Here is a 19443-nt window from a genome sequence, read left to right as displayed (position 1 = left end):
AAAGCTGCTTTTTCATCATCAAAATCACAATTCCAGATTTTTTCATCCCTGCTTAAATCTGAGCAACATTCTTAAATATAAAATATCATCAAAATAACAAAAGTGGATTTGAATTCATTGCGCACCGAGTGCCCCATTTAGGAATTACGGCAGACGTTAGAATTTAGTGTTCTTTTTTCTTCTTTTTTTCCCTATTTTTGTCTACTTTTGTGGAGTGCTGAGAACCCCACAAAAATTCTACAGGGTGCTCGAGCACCGGAACATCTCCGGAGTCGGCGCTCATGTTTCGTTCACTAATATATTTTTTCCACTCATGTAAACTGAATTTAAAATTATATTTTCGTTTACAACATTTAGGATCTTTTATATCTGCAATAAACCGTTAGAATGAGATTGCTTGTTGTCCATCCCACATATAGAAGAATAAAACATTATATATCTGCACATTTTTTTTTTTTTTTTTTTTTCAGTTTAGTATTCCACGATTATGCCCAAGGGTTAAGAGGCGGTGACGATTACGATAGTGAATGAAATGTGAATGAAGAGAATGGAAGGAAACGGGAGAACCCATGTACAAAGGGTATTTGTTCACAACAATATTCACTTAGCACGAGCTGCGATTGAACCAAGGGATCTCGCTTACAAATATATGACAAATGGAACTTATGGAGTGGGAGTAGTACGATAAAATGAGAAATACAGTGTTGTTAATCTCTACTCATTTATTAAGAATACTATTTAACTCTTTCTCATATCTGTTCAAAAGAATTTCACGGACTAATTTTCAGTATGTGTCGCTCTATCGTCGCCTACGGCGGCTTGCGTCAGTTATTTCTGAATCTTTAAAGAATCTAATCCTTCAATAAATGCAAAGCTACAAATCCAGCAGTTCAAATAAGAACTCTATTCTAAAAACTATAGAATGAACTAATCTAATATTATCAACCTTTTTCTTTCAACTCACTCATACTGAATTTCAAAAATGCTAACAACTACAAAACGAGATAAATTAATCTTTTGCTTGCTGTCAATCGACAGTAGTGATATTATGCACCGACTTTCTATTTCACAAGTAGTTAATAGATATGTGTCGATGGCGGGAATAAGGGGAACTATGTAATTCCACGCATAGTCGACTGCGACACAGTCAGTGTTTAGTCGATTCTATAGAAGATCAGAACTTATATTGGCATGTGGAAATTATGCTCACGCTGTATAAATTTATTCATAATGCAACGGAAAGAAATAATCAGAGACTACATACAGATGCATCCTTTTTTCACAGAGATTGGCATAATCGTTTATCTCTTGATTTCTTACATTTTATTGTTGTTTCTTTCTACCATTTTATGTATCTATTGTTTTAAAGTGTTTCTTTATTCCACTTACTCTCCGTTTCCACACTGAAAAAAAGAAAAAAATAATACGATAACTGTGAGGAAAATGAGGAATTACCTTTATCACTTTTGTGCTTTACGTAAAAGAGGCTAAATTCACACACAAGCTAAACCGATCTTTTTTTTCACGCGCATACAACATACTTTACTGATTAATTCTGCACACGACTATACAACAAGTGGTCTCTAGACTTTGGGTTATAAAGAGAAACCGACTGCCTAATGAAGATTGTTCGAGCACTAGGTAGAAATTCTAATACTCAAGATCTGAAGAAGCCAATTCACGTTGATTCCTTTGTTGGTGATTCTCGTGGCTTTCATTCTGCACTTGAGGTTTAGTTGTATCCTAGTAATGAAGATTTTTTTTCTTTCTTCCTCCATATGAGTAGTTTGTAGCATGTCCACAGTATATTGCACACGTTAGTGTCAGTAATTATCGAACCAGGTACGTAACACAAAACCGTAATAGACCTTCTTCTAGTCAAAATCCTTCATTTAAATTTACCGTTGGTTATTTTGTTCAAATCTGCACGCATATGCTAGCACATAGTTGCACAATAATCTTACTTAATTCGTTCTCTTACCTTGGCATTGAATTCGCCAGTTATGAAATTACGGTGGACGGTCAACCACTATTAATTTCGAAAGTTTTCTGCACTTACCACACTTACAAATGTTTCGTATGTACCTCGTTAGCCATATGCCATATACATACTTATGAGTTAAAGTAAGTACACATTCCAATTCACTTGCTAATTAGTTCTACTGTCTCGGATGGATTTTTCACGTGTTTAAAAGAATTAATTAATAATTTTTCTTCTGTATTTCGCTTTCATGGCTCCTACAATGCGTACGTAACATGCAAAGGTGTCATGTTTAGAGTGATGGCGTAAGGTACGGTAGAATTCACGAATACACTACGAGCTACGACTCACTTCATGTGAAGTAATTTAATATTAAGTAAAATGGTTGCTCAACGACTTTCTGGTAAAATTTTTATTTTCACCAGAGAAAACTTTACTAGTGACCTGCTCAAAAATATTGTCACTGTTTGTTCATATGTTGGAATAGTCTCATTTTTCTTGACTGTGCCAAGTGTAAACAAAAGAAAAATGAAATGAAATCTTTGAGTTTTACGTCCCACGGTTATGCCGGTTAGGCTAAAGGAGACGGTGATAATGAGAGATGAGTGAAATGGTGGAATGAAGAAAGTGGGAGGAAACGGGAGAACCCCGAGAAAACCCACGAGCACGGTGTTTGTCCACCACAAAGTGTAAACAAAAGATTCAATAGTGTAATAAAAACGGTGCTGCATAGTCAAATCAAACGTAAGAAATTGGGTTTTTATTATCTTAAAACAGAAATCATGGCTTTCCGGAAAACGTACATACATGCAAATGGCACACCAGGTGGTAGCACGGTTAAAAAGGTCAATGTTGGAAAAAATATCTTGTTTCGGAGTATACTAAGTTTCATCTCTTATTGCAGTACATTGTGCATTCATTAGAGGATACTAAAATGAACAGCCAAGTAACTAGAACATTGTGCGGTGGTGTACGTAAGTTTAAGCTCACTAGTTATATATGTCGAAAAGAAAGCCTGGGCGAGCAAGTGTTTGGGACGAAACAGAGAAGAGGAAAAAGGAGAGTTTCGCTCGCATTTCACAAAAATAAAAAGTTACCGCAAGACGTGAATGCGGAATTTTACAGCATTCTATAGTTATTAACAGCTATACAGACTTCTATAAATAACTGTCTCTATGACTACATACGACAATGTCTTCCTTTTGTGTACCTTTAACTCATGCGTACCTTCAGAAACAGAATTTTGAAGATCTTAAATGTGACCATCGAAATTACGAATTCTGTCGATACTGAAAGCCTGTAAAATCAAAAGTGATTGAACCACAGGATGTGGTTTTCTGTACAAGAACTGGCTAGACGAGTTTTTAGAAATTATAAAATGTAGCTGGAGTCAGGGTGGCCGTTCTGCCATTTCTTTTACCCTCAAAAGACTTAAATATTTGAAAAATTACTAATTTCAAAGTTAAATTTCTCAAAAGAGGTACAAATAAAAAATGGAAAGTTAGGTCATAATCTTCCTGCTTAAATTGTTGAAAGGGGTGCAAACAATAAAGTTTGAATTGCAACTGCTGTCGAAAAATTTTTCATACATTTTGCTGTAAAATTCCGCATTCACGTCTTGCGGTAACTATTTATTTTTGTGAAATACAAGCGAAACTCTCCTTTATCCTCTTCCTTGTTTCGTCTCAAACATTTGCTCGCCCAGTGCTTTCCTTTCGACATAGATAACCAGTGACCTAAATTTACGACACCACCACACAATGCTCTAGTTACTTGGCTGTTCATTTTAGTATCCTCTAATGAATGCACAATGTATTGTAATAAGAGATAAAACTTAGTATACTCCGAAACACAGAGATTTTTTTTCCAACATTGTCGCCTTTTTAAACCGTGCTACCACCTGGTACGCCAGAATGAAAACTTGGCGAGTTTAAATTCTTTAATATATCAACATTACTGTCTTCTAATACTATAGAAATTATAGTGTTTTGAATTCCGATGAATCATTTATAATAGACATATATTGTACTATAGTAGGTAATGTATTATTTCTATAGTTATTAATAGCTAAATACACTTCTATAAATAACTGTCTCTATGACTACATGTAAGACAAAGTCTTCCTTTTTCTGTTATTGCAAGAGTAACGAGGAATTCACCTAATTCCAGACTATTGTTTGAAATATTGCAAAATTTAACAACATAGCATTACATATACGTAATATATTTTCATCTTTCAAAATAAAGCAAAATTTAAAATAATAGAGAATTACAACAAACTAAGATGATCAGAAATATATTAAGTTTTTAGGAAGTTCCGCGACGCTCGGTTAAGTATCTTGAAGTAAACAATAACAACCAATCTTCTGTCGCATATTAATCAAAAATGAAAACAACAAACTTTAAAAATGGTCTATTTTTGATATTTGTAAGTGTAGTTTTTTATATTGGTTTGATTTTTCTAACATTAACTATTTGAACTTTTGCGTTCGTTTATGTCTAAAGCATGGTGGCATGCGTTTAGCAGTTAATTATTTACACAAATTAATTCTCTAAATTACTGAAGTAGATATTCACGTACTTACATTTTCTGCCCAATCGTAAGATTTTCTTGAAACAGAAGGTCAACATCCACGTCAAAATTACACATTTCTATGCACCAAGTCATTCCTCCAACCACCTGTAAATAATAAAATCAATTACTTTGAAGTTTAATCAATTACTTTTAATTTATGTATAAACAGAAATGTAAGATATCATATGACGGCATTAACTACAGAGAATCAAAAGGCGTTGTATTCTGTTCCGTAACATGCTATTTTAAATATTTTGACGAAAGAATAAGCCAAGTCAAAGTTATTATGCTCTCATTTCGAAAGAAACCAAAAGGAACTTCACTTTATATTTTTTATTTATCTTGCTAAATTTTCAAGCTTTTACTCCCAGTAAATTTAGTTTCACCTTGAGTTTTCTTCTGCAGTCGTAATAACGCTAGTGAACAAAGAGATGAGAAACTTACACCTCGCTCGGGTAATCATCAAAGTTGTTAAATACTGTCTTTATAATCGACAAATCTAATTATAATATACGTATATTTGAAATTCTGTACTAAACGGTAGTAATAATCCAAAAACGTTGGTCACAATCATTACCGTGTTTTGTTTTACGATTTCACACAGACGCTAGGTAGCAACTTTTGTGGCAATTCTGCTATTTTTCTTGTCTATCTCATCATCACAGGAAAATGGCTGAACTGTCTCAAATGAACATGATTACCATTTGGCTCAAGCAGGGTTTTTAAGTTTCCAAATTTTGCTATGCTTAAATATCGAAAGTCTCCGTACGTCTGTCGATAGGCGTCAGTGCAAAAACATTAAGAGATACCGAGAACTGATTCAGCGTTCCAAGGATAGGTTCTATCCCTTTCGTTAACCTGCATTCAAATTGAAATCGGTAGAAATAAAATGTTTCCGGTTTCGTCGTTTATTTCAATGGAACAAATGCGGTGATAGAAGCGATAAGTGGGCTTTTGGAATTGATTTAACGTCTCAAATAAAAAGACCATCTCCACCTGTATTACTCTACTAAAAATTACCACTTCCGTTTTATATATTCATCTCCATAAAAGCAAATATGGAAAGAGATATCGAGAAGCAGTCTTTCGGAATCAAGAAACATCCCAAGAAAGAAAGAAAGAAAGAAAGAAAGAAAGAAAAAAAACTTCACTTTAACTTATATTATCTCTGTAAGCCAACCGAGCGGAAGTGTTGGAAATCAACGGTTCCCAGTTTCAACACTGATTACAATAGGGCAAAACGGTAATAGATAGAAAGAAAAGGTTTTCTAATATGACTTTAACACTTTATGAATAGGTTTAATTTTCCTCTATTGCAACCTAAAATGGCAGAAATTTACTCCTATTTTCGGTAACAATATTGACCACCATAGAGTAAAATATAGTTAGTAACTGTTATCTGATGTGAAAACGGCATCCCAAGGTAACTTTTATCTCTACCTTTGTACCTCCACTGAAACTTGGAGTACTGCAAATCTACGACTTCCGATTTCAGCGTTGATCACCATAGTGAAAAACAGTAATAGTGAGAAGCAGACTTTTGACATGGGATTCAGTACAGCAAGAATAGTTTCTTTCTCCAACCTTCTCCTCTATTTCAACGAGAAACGGTAGAAACTTAATATTATTACCAGTTTTAATATTGTTACACACAGAGCGATGCCAATAAAAAGCGACAAGCTATCTTTTTAATAGGAATTCAGTGCCCAATGAATACATTTCATCTCAGTTTTAATCTTCTACTGAAACGGAAGTAGCATGAAATAACAGAACTTTCCGTTTCAATATGAATTTCTATATAATAATAATTGTAAGAGACTGCAATAAACTGTTTTTGATGTGGATTCGACGTCAGAGATATAGGTTTCATTTCTCACATGGTCTCTCCATTGCAGCTGGAAGTTATAGATCTGTTTTAATATTGCGTTCGCGTAATTTGCAAGTCTACTGTAGTTATGACACTGTTTACTGTCATTTATGTTCGTTAAAATGCGTATCCTAAAAGGGGAGCGAGGATCAAAATGTAAGTCAAACATATACCTCAGAAGTCACTTACATTAGACAGATCAAACTCGGTATATGAGCACGCTGACCCTAGTCCCAACACTTCCGACAATTTCGATTTTGAGGAGAGAAAAAATATAAATTTCTACAATATTTTAATTTCCCACTTTAACAGCCAAAATGAGAAAATGGTTAAGCCGACTAAAATGAATTTGTGACTTGTTTTTGTTGTTTCACTTTTATTTATAGGCGTATCCTAAGAGGAGGAAGAGCGCTCAAATACACCTTTCAAATATTTTCTATAAATGTAATCTTCCCGTGCCAAAAACGGGCATTTTAATTAGTATATTACAAAAATGAAACTGCTGAGCTGTGTGAAAAGAACTTTTGAACACTGTCCTCGACCTAAGAAAGTAGTTAAAAATTTATGCTAAAAGTAGAGTATCTCATAGCCCTTCAAACAAGGGTATGAAACTCAGTACACATATTTCTCATAATAATAAGTGGGCATACATCCTAGCGTTTTCTATAATTCGCTTTTAAGGAAGTGAAGGGGTTATTTCTACAACTGTTTTACTCATATTGAAATCAGCGTTATCTGTCTCATCATCATGGGAAACTGAACAGTTAGAAATTAACTCTTGAACAGTACTAGCATTATCCTCGAGCACGCGTTTTATCATGTTAATTTCGTTAAAATACTGTACATAAGAAAAGATGATTTAATTTATGACAAGAATAAGATATCTCAAAGGATCTTTTAGTTATGGACATGAAATTTTGGTGTATATTGTTACATTACATTTGTGTGTGTATGTGTGCACGGCCACCGTTCATTAATCGGCGACCAACCACCAAGACTGTTCAAGTTTGGTTAAAGTTGCTCCAAACGTTCAGGAGATACACTGGAATATACATTTATACACATATATCCAAATATGTATAACTCTGCGAGCAAAGCGTTCGATGCTGCCCTTGTAAATTTAAAATTCAGCTGATATGCGTATGCCTAAACATGGCATTAAATGACAGTGACTGTAATCTAATAGCTTGACGCACCTAGGTTCAACACTAATCATAGTCATTTGAGACATTTTAGTTTTCATCCTTTCTCGTTCCCTATGCCGATGGGGGTTGAACTTGGACTTCAGCGCTATCAAGATTGTAATTATTAAACTCTCCGACATCGAGAACTAATGATTGGACACTTAATATCTGTAGATTTTTACATGTCAACCTCTTCCTACCAACCCAGGGTACTAATGGGAGCTCAACGTAGAGACTTAAATGGTATAGGGAGTGTCGACAAGCGGGACCCGAAAACTATGGATTCGATACTAATGTCGGTCGTTTTTGACTTTTTTCATGTCATCATTCCCACGGGCACTAATAGGCTGAACTTGACTTAAACGACATCAGAAGTGTTGCTATTCATCTTAGTGGTTCTGAAACTAAGGACTCTACACTAATAACAATAGTTTTAAATCATTTTATAGGCTACTCCCTTCTACTCTCTCTAGGTGTGCAAGGGGAGTTTCACCTTTACTGGAAGCTGAACTTTAACTTAAGGGTTATCGGAATTGCTACTAACACAAAATACTGTTTAATAACACGTAATAGTGTTAAATAATTGAGTTTAAATACCTGTGTTCGCCTTTAAATGAGCATATTACCTTATAATTAATGAAGGGAACTTAACCTCGTGTAGTATAGTGGTAGTATTGCAAATAGCATTGATACACAAATCAATCATTGACTACTCAATTAAAATACTCACGCACGCAATAATTAGTCTTAGTGTAATGAATAAATAATCTTACAACTATTCATACTAGTCACCTTATATCGGGAGATATCGAGGTTTTGATAAAAGATAATGCTAATTTAGTTTAATAACTACGCAACAATTCTGAATGATCAATGTAAGATTGGCTAGATTGGTCTTCAAAACAAATTAATCTGAATACAACAAAATCAGACATGAATACCTAAATATTAATTGAACCAATCAGCCTCAAAGATTACATGAACATTAGCATTAATATCGTGATTACATAAATCTATCTATCATGAGCTGTATAAGCTTGTGATATGGAAACCAATATTACAACCTAAATTTTCTCATACTGAGTAAAATATATTCGATTTATATAATTTTGTAATTCTTATATAGCTTACGTCCTGGTGTATAGGCTTAAGCCTCTCATGCATATTTGATCAGACTGATACTACTACTGACAATCATTTTATGCAAAGACATAGAAATCAATAAGAAAGAATCCCAACTTACAATTTAGAATCTATGGTAGAATCCAGTGATAAATAACACAAAATAAATTCTTAAACGCGACTATTAAGTCGATACTCAAACGCGACTAACAGTCTCGAGCTACAAAGGAAAACTAAACAATAATGAACCACTGGTTAATTTTACCAGATCTCATATATACCTTTGTTTACCATTTTTCGTTCTTCTGTTCTCTCAGTCTGGATTATCTTAGCCCAGAAAAGTTGTATTCTGTGACGTATGTCATGGACGTCTGCCTTTCACCACAGTAACAAGTATTTTGCTGAGCGTGTTTATTTTCAACATACAAATATTTTCTGTTTACGTTGGTACCCTTTCACTGACATTACATATATATATATATATATATATATATATATATATATATATATATATATATATATATATATATATATATCGGGTGTTGCAAAATAAGTGTTACAACTCTTGGGAGGTGAATCCTGCCACTGAGACAAGAAAAAAAGTTCTCTTGAACTTTCGGCTGTCGGACATAGTTTCAGAACTACAAGGTGCCGAAAGCGTGGGAAAATGACTTTCGGACGCCAATAGTTCGGAAACTATCCAACGTAAAGAGGGCGGGTAAAAAATTCACTGAAGAAGTCATACCTGCTGTATTGAATTTTGCATGTTTTACAATCCTACCATGCACGCGCAAGGGATTCCCCAAAGGAACGTAGGGAGTCCCGGATAATACTAAATGAAAGTTGGTCTAAATGGATATGAATTGATGGGGTTTCTACCAGGTAACAATAATTCGTTTGTATTAAGTCGATATCTGGAACAAATACAAAATGGCGAACACTTTCATGCTCGTTGTGTGTGGTTGCATAATTGCCAGGTACGGATGATGGGCAACAGTGAAGTTCTGGGTATTAAGTGTAGCGAATTTGTACTCAAATGCTCTAGAAAGATATCTGGAGTGTCGGTAGAGCACAACAGATGGAGGAGGGTGATTCACATGTGTTCAACACGTAACGAAAAATGCCCAGAAATGCACTCATACTCAGTAAACGTGAGTTCAGAGCGTCGGAAATGTAAAGATTAGCGTCAAGAACATGAAAACCAATTCACCAATAATATTCCCTCAAACCGACGCAATACCAATAAGGATGCATACCAATAAGGATGCAACAACTGAGGCTAAGTTGAAATTGTGCAAAAAGACTCACTAAGAAACTGGGTAAACTAAATGAATGTCTCTAGTGGGATCGCATGATCGATATTGAAATGTGGCCAATGTGTGTGTTCATATCGACATGTAGCTAATGGACAAATGTCAACATGTGTCACTACTGCTGGGACACCGTCTCACATGCGAAAACTAGGAAAATAACGCTGTACATTCTGCTATTACATCTGGTGCACTTTTTGGTAGAACGTAACTAGAACAAGATTGTATCAATGTCCCACTTTGTTTGAGACATTGTCCCACAGTCGACACATATTGAAAGAAACCTCTTAATCCATGGTTCAAATTGTGATAGAGCGTGAAAATAACAAAATTGTATCATGTCTCACGTCTTCTGGGACATATGACGTACTCGATATCAAAATACAGTAGAGCGTCGATTATCCGAACGTCGATCAACCGAACGACCGCTTAACCGAACTGTGTACTCGCTCGCACCTGTTACTCTCCCACCCTACCGTCCATCATCCCCCTCACTCCCAAACCAAGTTTCCCACAGTAGTCGCCGCACTGAGCCACCATGGCGGAACATTGCTTCTAATGGGGCCTTCATAAGGCGCTGCTGACCGGCTAAGCCGCCAGTCGCTGTGTTTCAACAATCAGCACACTTCTGTCGGTTTGGCACTGGCTGTAGAAGTAGCGGCAGTATCAAAGCTGTTCACAGCAACAGCTGCACCAGCTTAGAGTTGAGGCGTGCCGCTCCGCGCATGGCAAATAAACATGTACAGTTCGATTATCCGAACAAACCAGTTTTCCGAACACCCATGTCCCCCAATTACTTCGGATAATCGACGCTCTACTGTACCTCTAGAAATATGTATCTTACACACAGTACACATGCCAAGAGAAAGACAAAAATGAACCAATTTGGCACATGGAACACTACAGCTAAAACACCATACACATGGAAAATAAAACGATGTGAGAAATAGGAAGAAACGTCTTAAAGCTCTGATTGTTTACAACTGTGCAGTAGGAGTAACAAAATGTAACACACAAGCATGTCGGGAGGCTGTACAAGAGCGCTTGCCAAACAAAGTGGGTACTCCTCAAAGAAATGTATACAGAGAAAGTCAGGCTCCCTCGAGCCTCAGGGCTAGAGCGCTCGCTTTCGCTCGCGTGGTCGCAGTTTCCAATCCTACTGGGAGCCCACGGCCTCAGATTCAAGATCCCGAGTAGTTATTTTCCTATTTTCCCCACGTGGGACGGTGTCCCAGCAGTAGTGGCACATATTGACATTTCTCCACTAACTACATATCGATATCAACACACAAATTGTCCGCATTTCAATATCGATTATGTGATCCCACTAGAGACATTCATTTAGTTTACCCAGTTTCTTAGTGAGTCCCCTTGCACAATTTCAACTTAGCCTCAGTTGTTGCATCCTTATTGGTATGCAACCATGCACATCATATTGCGTCGGTTTGAGGGAATATTATTGGTGAATTGGTTTTCATGTTCTTGACGCTAATCCTTACATTTCTGACGCTTTGAACTCACGTTTACTGAGTATGAGTGCATTTCTGGGCATTTTCGTTACGTGTTTCCACACATGTGAATCACCCTCCTCCATCTGTTGTGCTCTACCGACACTCCAGATGTCTTTCTAGAGCATTTGAGTACAAATTCGCTACACTTAATACTCAGAACTTCACTGTTGCCCAGCATCCGTACCTGCAATTATGCAACCACACACAACGAGCATGAAAGTGTTCGCCATTTTGTATTTGTTCCAGATATCGACTTAATACAAACGAATTATTGTTACCTGGTAGAAACCCCATCAATTCATATCCATTTAGACCAACTTTCATTTAGCACATTATCCGGGACTCCCTACGTTCCTTTGGGGAATCCCTTGCGCGTGCATGGTAGGATTGTGAAACATGCAAAATTCAATACAGCAGGTATGACTTCTTCAGTGAATTTTTTACCCGCCCTCTTTACGTTGGATAGTTTCCGAACTATTGGCGTCCGAAAGTCATTTTCCCACGCTTTCGGCACCTTGTAGATCTGAAACTATGTCCGACAGCCGAAAGTTCAAGAGAACTTTTTTTCTTGTCTCAGTGGCAGGATTCACCTCCCAAGAGTTGTAACACTTATTTTGCAACACCCGATATATATATATATATATATATATATATATATATATATAACAACTCGTTGTGTGACATGAAAACAAGGAAAAATGTCTATGTAATACAAAGACGAATACCGTATCTATCCGGAGTTACGGCCATCCGAAAGTGTAAAGAAATTATCATTCACTCAGAATTGAAGCGTTTGGAGGATAAAGGTGTCATGTTACATTTTTGGGAAAAATGAGTTTGGTGGTGGATGAAAGTGTTGTGTTATTCTTGCTCTACAAAACCTCATTTGAGTGATTCCTCGTCTGAATAAAGAGGTTCAGAAACGATGAAGGGGTTATGTTACACAGACAAACGAATTTGTGTGAGGAAGAAGGTGTTATGTAACAAATGTGTGCTCATAGCACCTTTATCCACTCACATTCAATTTAAAACTAGGTAGGCACGTGTGTGGTATTGCCAAAATACTGCTATTTTCTTTCTGTCAAGAGATGTCGTTAACGCAGTTTTATAAAAAAAGAGAAAGCTTTGAGCTAAAATTCATTATCCAGTTACTTCTTTATGTATATACAATAACATTTTAATACTATACAGCTACAAAATTAAGGAGAAAATGAAAGACGAGTGAAATCATATGTACAGAAGATGACAAAATTTAAACCAGTCACTACCGAAACATGCGCCTAGTTCTTTTAATATCGTTGAAAATCACAGTATTAGTTTTCAATGAAGTCAAAAATCTAACCGTTCAGTTGGATAGTGATTGGTTTACGCTGTGTCAGCCGTGCACGTACGTGGTTTCATTTCACTTTCTACCACCAAGATGAAAAGATCCTATCGAATTCTAAAGCTAGCTCGTGATGCTGCTGAAGAAGAAAAAAGTAACGAATTCAACGCTGACAGAGGTGAGGCATCAAACAAACCGACAAGTGTAATACTTTATGAAACGAAAGACGCAAATAAAACCTACAGTGCTTTTAGGTGTGGAATAAGTGGATGTGGGGGAAATGTGGTCTGTGAAGGAGGTTCAGAGTGCACCGACCTTTTCAGTGATCTTTCTAGCGATGAATATAAGCCACAGCTGACGAATGCAACAGCAGTGATACTGAAACTATGGATCTGAAAGAAGACGAAGAAGAAGAAGGAAGCCATGAGATGAATGAACCATTGATCGATGAACAGGGCTGTACTTATAAGCATGTTGGGAATACTCTTACACTCCATCCAGTCGACCGAGGTGATGAATCAAGTCCTGCAGAAGTTAAAGACACAAAGAAAAAACGAAAACGTGGTATTATAGAACAAACACCCCCCAAAAAGAAATGTTCCCGCAAACGGAAAATACACAAAGAGCCATGGAAGAAAGTTGCAGCTGCCAAGGCATGAGAGCGCGGAGAACCGTATATGTAACAGACAGGAAAGTTTATTCCAGGAAAATGTGTTACTGAAGGAACTATTTGTAGCGACAAGTGTCGACTAAAGTGTTCTGAAAGACTAACAGTGGACCAAAAACAAGTAATATTGAATGAATTTTATAAACTTGATGTTAATGGAAAAAATGCGATTCTGTTCAAATCAATTGAAAAGGCACAACCTAAGCGTAAGCGAAAAGGTGCCACTAACCATAAATCTGCAACATACAAGTTTTATATAACTATTGATGGCGACAGAGTAAATGTTTGCAAGTTGGCCTTTATGTCATTGTACAAAATTGGACGCAAAAAAGTCGAAATAATTCAAAACAAAATGAAAAAGAATGCTTCTTCCCCTGAACAGGACAAATGTGGGGAACATACAAATAGACCCAATAAAGTTTGTGACGATGTCCGCTCATATGTTAAGAAACACATTGCATCATTTCCAGCTGAATGCTCACATTATTCAAGATCAAAAAATCCAAATAGACAATATCTCTCGCCCACATTATCAGTCTCGAAAATGTACCAGTTGTATTTGGAAAAATGTAGAATCGAGAAAAAACCAGATACATTTCTTGTGATACAATATATGTATCGAACAATATTTGTGAATGAATTTAACCTATCTTTTGCTCGTCCCAAAAGTGACACATGTAGCACTTGTGATGGTGGGCATTGTACCGAAGAGCATATTGAGTTCTACCAAGCTGCTTTCGATGCTCAGAGACACGATAGAGAAGTAGCAAAATCAACGAACGATATATGCATTACGATGGATATGCAGCAAACTATGCCTCTTCCAAAACTGAGTACTTCAAAAGCATTTTACAAAAGACAAACGTGGTTTTATAATTTGGGTTTGCATATTATCTCTCAAGACAGGGATACAGATGTATTTTGTACTTGGACAGAAGATATTGCTTCTCGCGAAAGTACTGAAGTTGCAAGTTCACTACTAACAGCCATAGAGCTAGAACAAGACCTACGGGGAAAAGACAGCCTTGTCATATGGACAGATTCGTGTGCTGGACAGAATAAAAATTTTCAAATAATTTCTGTGTACCAATACATGCTTTTGAAAGGTTATTTCAAGACAATCGAACACAAATTCCCTGAGGTGAGTCACACCTACTCGGACTCAGATCTTGATTTTGGTCGGATAGAAAAGGAAATGCGATGTCATCCAAATGTTTATCTGCCAGAGGAATATCGTCGTATTATTAGCGAATCAAGCAAAGGAAATAAGGTAACTGATATGGAGCCACATTTCAGAGATATCGATAACGTGGCGTTGTCTTTGAAACTCACAAACAGGAAGAAGGATACGCTTGGTGAAAACGTTCCCTTCAGAGGTGGTATTAAATGGATACGGGTAGAAGAATTTGGTTCTTATCTCTTCAAAGAGAGCTATGATCCTTACACACCTTTTAGGAAAGTGGACATTCGTCGATATGAAAAAGACGTACAACCTAATATTCACGGCAACGTTACAGTTCGAAGGATTGGTCACAAAATTGGACAGCTGAAAAAAGAGAAAATGCAAGATATTAAGGATCTATTACCATTTGTTCCCAACGCGTATCATTGGTACTACGAACATATTGTGAATGATGAGTGAAACTGATGCCAAAAGATTTGGAGAAAGTATTTTTTTTTTCTGTTTAATGTGTTTTTCTAAGTCATGTACTTTGTTTTATAATTTTTTATTGTGTAAGATTTGGACACAGGCATGTGCATGCGTTTATCATGGAAACATTTTCATACAACCCAAAAGCTTTTTCTTGATATATCAATAGTGTTTTTATTTGCACTCAGATTATACAGTAAGGCTGGTATGTCTGAAACGCCAGGTTATCGATATCATGAAAACTATCTTCATAGCATCTAAAGAATTTTACTGGATGTGTACATTTTGTTTATGCTTTCAGTGGATGAAAGGGTTATGTACATAATTTCTTTCGCGGGGATGGGAAAATGAAAATTTTTGAAAGTGAGAAGCCTTAAGACGAATTTTCATTGTTACAGCAACAGAAAAGTCATATTTGTAATATGTATATTGATCCAATAAAAAATGCATTTATAAAAACTTTGACCTCAATTTTCTTGAAATGTACAATTTGTTACATAACACCTTCATCCTCCAAACGCTTCAATTGTGGCAAAGAACGAGTCATAGAACTGCGGCAACAACCGGCACACAAAGAAACAGTACGCAGAGAATCCAAAGGTGCAGTAATCGGTTCTGTACACTGAGGGCGCAAGGGGTTCCCCAAAGGAAGAGAGGGATATTCAGCAATTTTCTGCAGCATACATGGACCAAAATAGGCGAATTGTACAGCATGGCTTGAATACATGATAGCGTACGCCGATTCAAGATGGCGGAACATGATGTACGAAGTTGCATACCCACATGCAGGAAGAAGAACATGCGTACATTTGCAGTGATGGCATTACAAATATTGCACACTATAGTATACTGATTACAATGGCAAGAATATTATCAGTTGGGCAAAAACATTTTCCCAGTCGACACACAGGCGTTCGGTATCTTGCGGCAGCCAACCTGAAACAGTTTTGCAGTGTTTCTCATCAGTCACACTAGACAATGCCAGAACGACACCTTTCCTGCATCCCTGTTTCCTTCCCTACTTCGGTATCGTCAAAGTTGCAGCAATCTCATGAAAAGCGTTTAAAGAAATGAGGGTGGCCTACCGTCACTTTTCATAGCCAGTTTGTGGGTGAAAAAAGGGACATATGCATGATGTTAGCTAACTTCATCAGATATAAGACGTACATGCTTGAAGGAACACGATCATTTTCAATGCACGAGTTATACATACATGTCGGGAGGGGGGAGCGGGGACGACGACAAGTCTTCTGTAGACGAGAACCAAACAGAAAAAACAAAGAGCAGTGCTTTGTTTCTCATTTCTATCAAGCACACCACAGGTACAGAAGGTTTCTTAACAAGCTAGTTTTGTGTGACGCTTGCAGTGCTTCGCTTTGCAGGCAGTGTTTATACGGTAGATTGCAAGTTACACCAAATTACGTTCCTGAGTTAAAGTGGCCAGTTGTGGAACGTGTAATTTGAAAGAATACAGCAATTGGAAGACAGTGCTCTAGTGTTAACTGGGGTAGTTGTTTGTATGTGATATCACGTTGTGGCCAGAATGGCACATTTCTCATTATTCGAGCTGGCTGATAAAGCATCTCATGTATGGGCAAGCAAGGGATAATAGCCGAGAGGGGAGGCTGTTGTATAGTAGTAGGTTCCGATATCGACGAGTACCGTCGCACTTTTTTTTTTTTTTTTTTTTTTTCAACGCCTCAATCTTCATCTTCGAGAAACAGGATCTTGAGACCTCAAATGGATATTGGAAGAATTCGAGACCACTGTTAGGTTTGAAGAGGAAGTTGTTGCGGCATTTCAGGCCCGTCCTCAATCCAGCACACGCAGTATAGCCCAGACACTACACGCCAGTCATATGAGTGTGTGGCGCATCCGCCATAACGAAGCTATGTACCCATTCAAGTTGAAGAAAGTAGATGAGCTATTGCCAGAAGATTTTCCCTGCCGTGTGGACTTTTGCCAATGGTACTTACGTCGAACTATCGCTATTCCGAACTTTCCGATTGTGATTTTGTGGACTGACAAAACAATATTTACCAAGACAGGTGTGTTCAACGTCACAACAGTCATGTGTGGGATGTGGAAAATCCACATGCCACGTTGGTGAATTTGCTGTCAAAGTGTGGTGCGGAATTTTAAACGACCATCTAATTAGGCCTTATGTGATGCCTAACCGCCTTCGTGGTGACACGTACCTCACATTTCTCCGTGAGGTCTTATCGGAACTTTTAGAACACGTGCCTTTGGCACTTAGGCAGGGAATGTGGTTCCAGCACGACTGTGCCCTTGTGCATTTTGACCATCATGTCAAGGCGTTTTTCAATGAAACGTATCCCGAGCGGTGGATTTATGTTATAGACACTTCGCTCGCCTGACATTACACCGCTTGATTTCTTTCTGTGGGAAGAGATGAAACAACTTATGTACGAAACCTCTTTCCCAACAGTCCAGGATCTCATTACCCGAATTGTCGCAGCTGCAGCGCTTATTTCCGACACGTCAGGCGTGTTTAAGCGCACGAGACAAAACCTGCTTCGTCGGTTACAATGATTTTTTTTTCTTTTTTACTGCGTAGCAATATTTGAAATGTGTACACTTCCTGAGTTCATTATGTACATTGATACGTCTGTGTACGTTAATGCTGTCATTTGGTTTCTAGTGTTGTCACTCGCTGTTTTGCTGTGCGCATATACTTCTTGGGTGTTGGTATGCAATCCCGCACAACGTTTCGTTCGCCATCTCGAATCGGCGTACGCTTCCGGAAAGATGCGGTATTCGACTTTGTGTTACATAGACACTTTTCCTTGTTTTCCTGTTTAGAATCATCTCCCAAGTGTTGTAAATAACGACCTGTTACATCCTGTACACACGGTACTGTTATAAAGTCCTCGATATAAAACAATTGCTTATGACTTTTTTAAAATATTGATATTGTAGTGAAATAAATGTTAAGATCATCTTTATTGAAACTTACATTTTACATGTCATTCATAGATACACCGCCGCCATCATTGCTACACCTGCTGCTGGCCTCCGTTGAAATGCATGAATCCGTCCGAAATCTCCGGCGAAATCCGTGAAATGTTATTTCGTCGGGCGTTGTCAGAAATGTCATGAATCACTTCACTAATCTTTATGAAGCGAAGTAGTTCTGCAAGGTTCTTTCGCGTTCAGGTTCTGCAAGTCATTTGGTTTCTCTGCATATACCTGTGTCTTAACGTGACCTCGTAACCAAAAATCACAAGGTATCAAATCGGGGGACCTGGTGGCCAAGGGGTGGGGTCTCTGCGCCCAATCCACGTGCCAGGTAGCTCACGATTTAGGTAGTTCCTGATGACTTGTGCAAAATTGGGGGGAGGCCCGTCTTGCTGGCAGAGGATGCAATCTTGATTTCCAACGTTATCAATTCGGGCATCAGGAAATTTGTAAGCATTTGAAGGTATGTTTCTCCTGTCACAGTGTTTTCGTCGAAGAAAAGGGGCCTATGAGGTGGTCCATTGATACGGCACCCACACATTCACTTTCAGTCTGTCTCTATCGAGCGTTTCATATTCATGAGGGTTTTCAATTACCCAACAAGACAATTGTGCCTGTTTACCCTCCCTGAAACATGGAAAGTTACCTCATCTGATAACATGAGTAGCTGTAGTAGTTCCCTGTCATTATGCAGTCGTTTCATCATCAGTTCACAAAACTCCAGTCTCGTGTCTCGATCTTCTTCTGTCAGTTCATGCACAAATTTAATCTTGTACGGTACTAAAATGTGTTAAATGCACAATTTTAAATGCATTTCACTGCAAGATCATTATTTATTTTTTTTTTTTTTTAATATTTAAGCATTTGTTTTATAACAGTCCTGTAAATACAGATAAGTGAGAGAGAGAGAGAGTAACCAAAGCGTTACCACTTCCATTTCAGAGTATTGAACTGAAAACTTATGGGGGTGTGGTGGCTTAGTGGTAGAGCGTTCACGTCTGGTGCGTGGGGTTCTGATTCGATCCCCTCTCTCGCCATGTAAACTTTGTGGTGGACAAACACCTTATACGCGGGTTTTATCGGGGTTCCCCTGTTTCCTCCCACTTTTTCATTTATTTCCCATCATCACCGTTTTATTTAGCATAACCGGGATAATCGTGGGACGTAAAACTGAAAGATTTCATTTCATTTTTTAAAATCTATGTAAAAAAGTTTCGTTCTCTCTTCCTTACTAAAACACAATTTTAGCCTCTTAAAGTGATCTCTGGAGCT

General features: G+C 37.5%; 1 protein-coding gene across 5 annotated transcripts in view; it reads right to left on the bottom strand.

The window, feature by feature from the left end:
* The window catches only part of fidipidine (coiled-coil domain-containing protein 93), a 327823-nt gene that overhangs the window by 300171 nt on the left and 8209 nt on the right, over positions 1–19443 (bottom strand). For all 5 annotated transcript variants that reach the window (XM_081728605.1, XM_081728609.1, XM_081728608.1 and 2 more), the window contains exon 3: positions 4567–4661. In XM_081728605.1, the coding sequence (XP_081584731.1) occupies positions 4567–4661 (95 nt within the window). The remainder of the gene's footprint in view (positions 1–4566; positions 4662–19443) is intronic.

The sequence above is a fragment of the Thermobia domestica genome, chromosome 10, assembly GCF_964235325.1.
Source record: "Thermobia domestica chromosome 10, izTheDome1.hap1.1, whole genome shotgun sequence".
In the NCBI taxonomy this organism is placed as follows: Eukaryota; Metazoa; Arthropoda; class Insecta; order Zygentoma; family Lepismatidae; genus Thermobia; species Thermobia domestica.
This window is presented reverse-complemented; position numbering and strand designations above follow the sequence as displayed.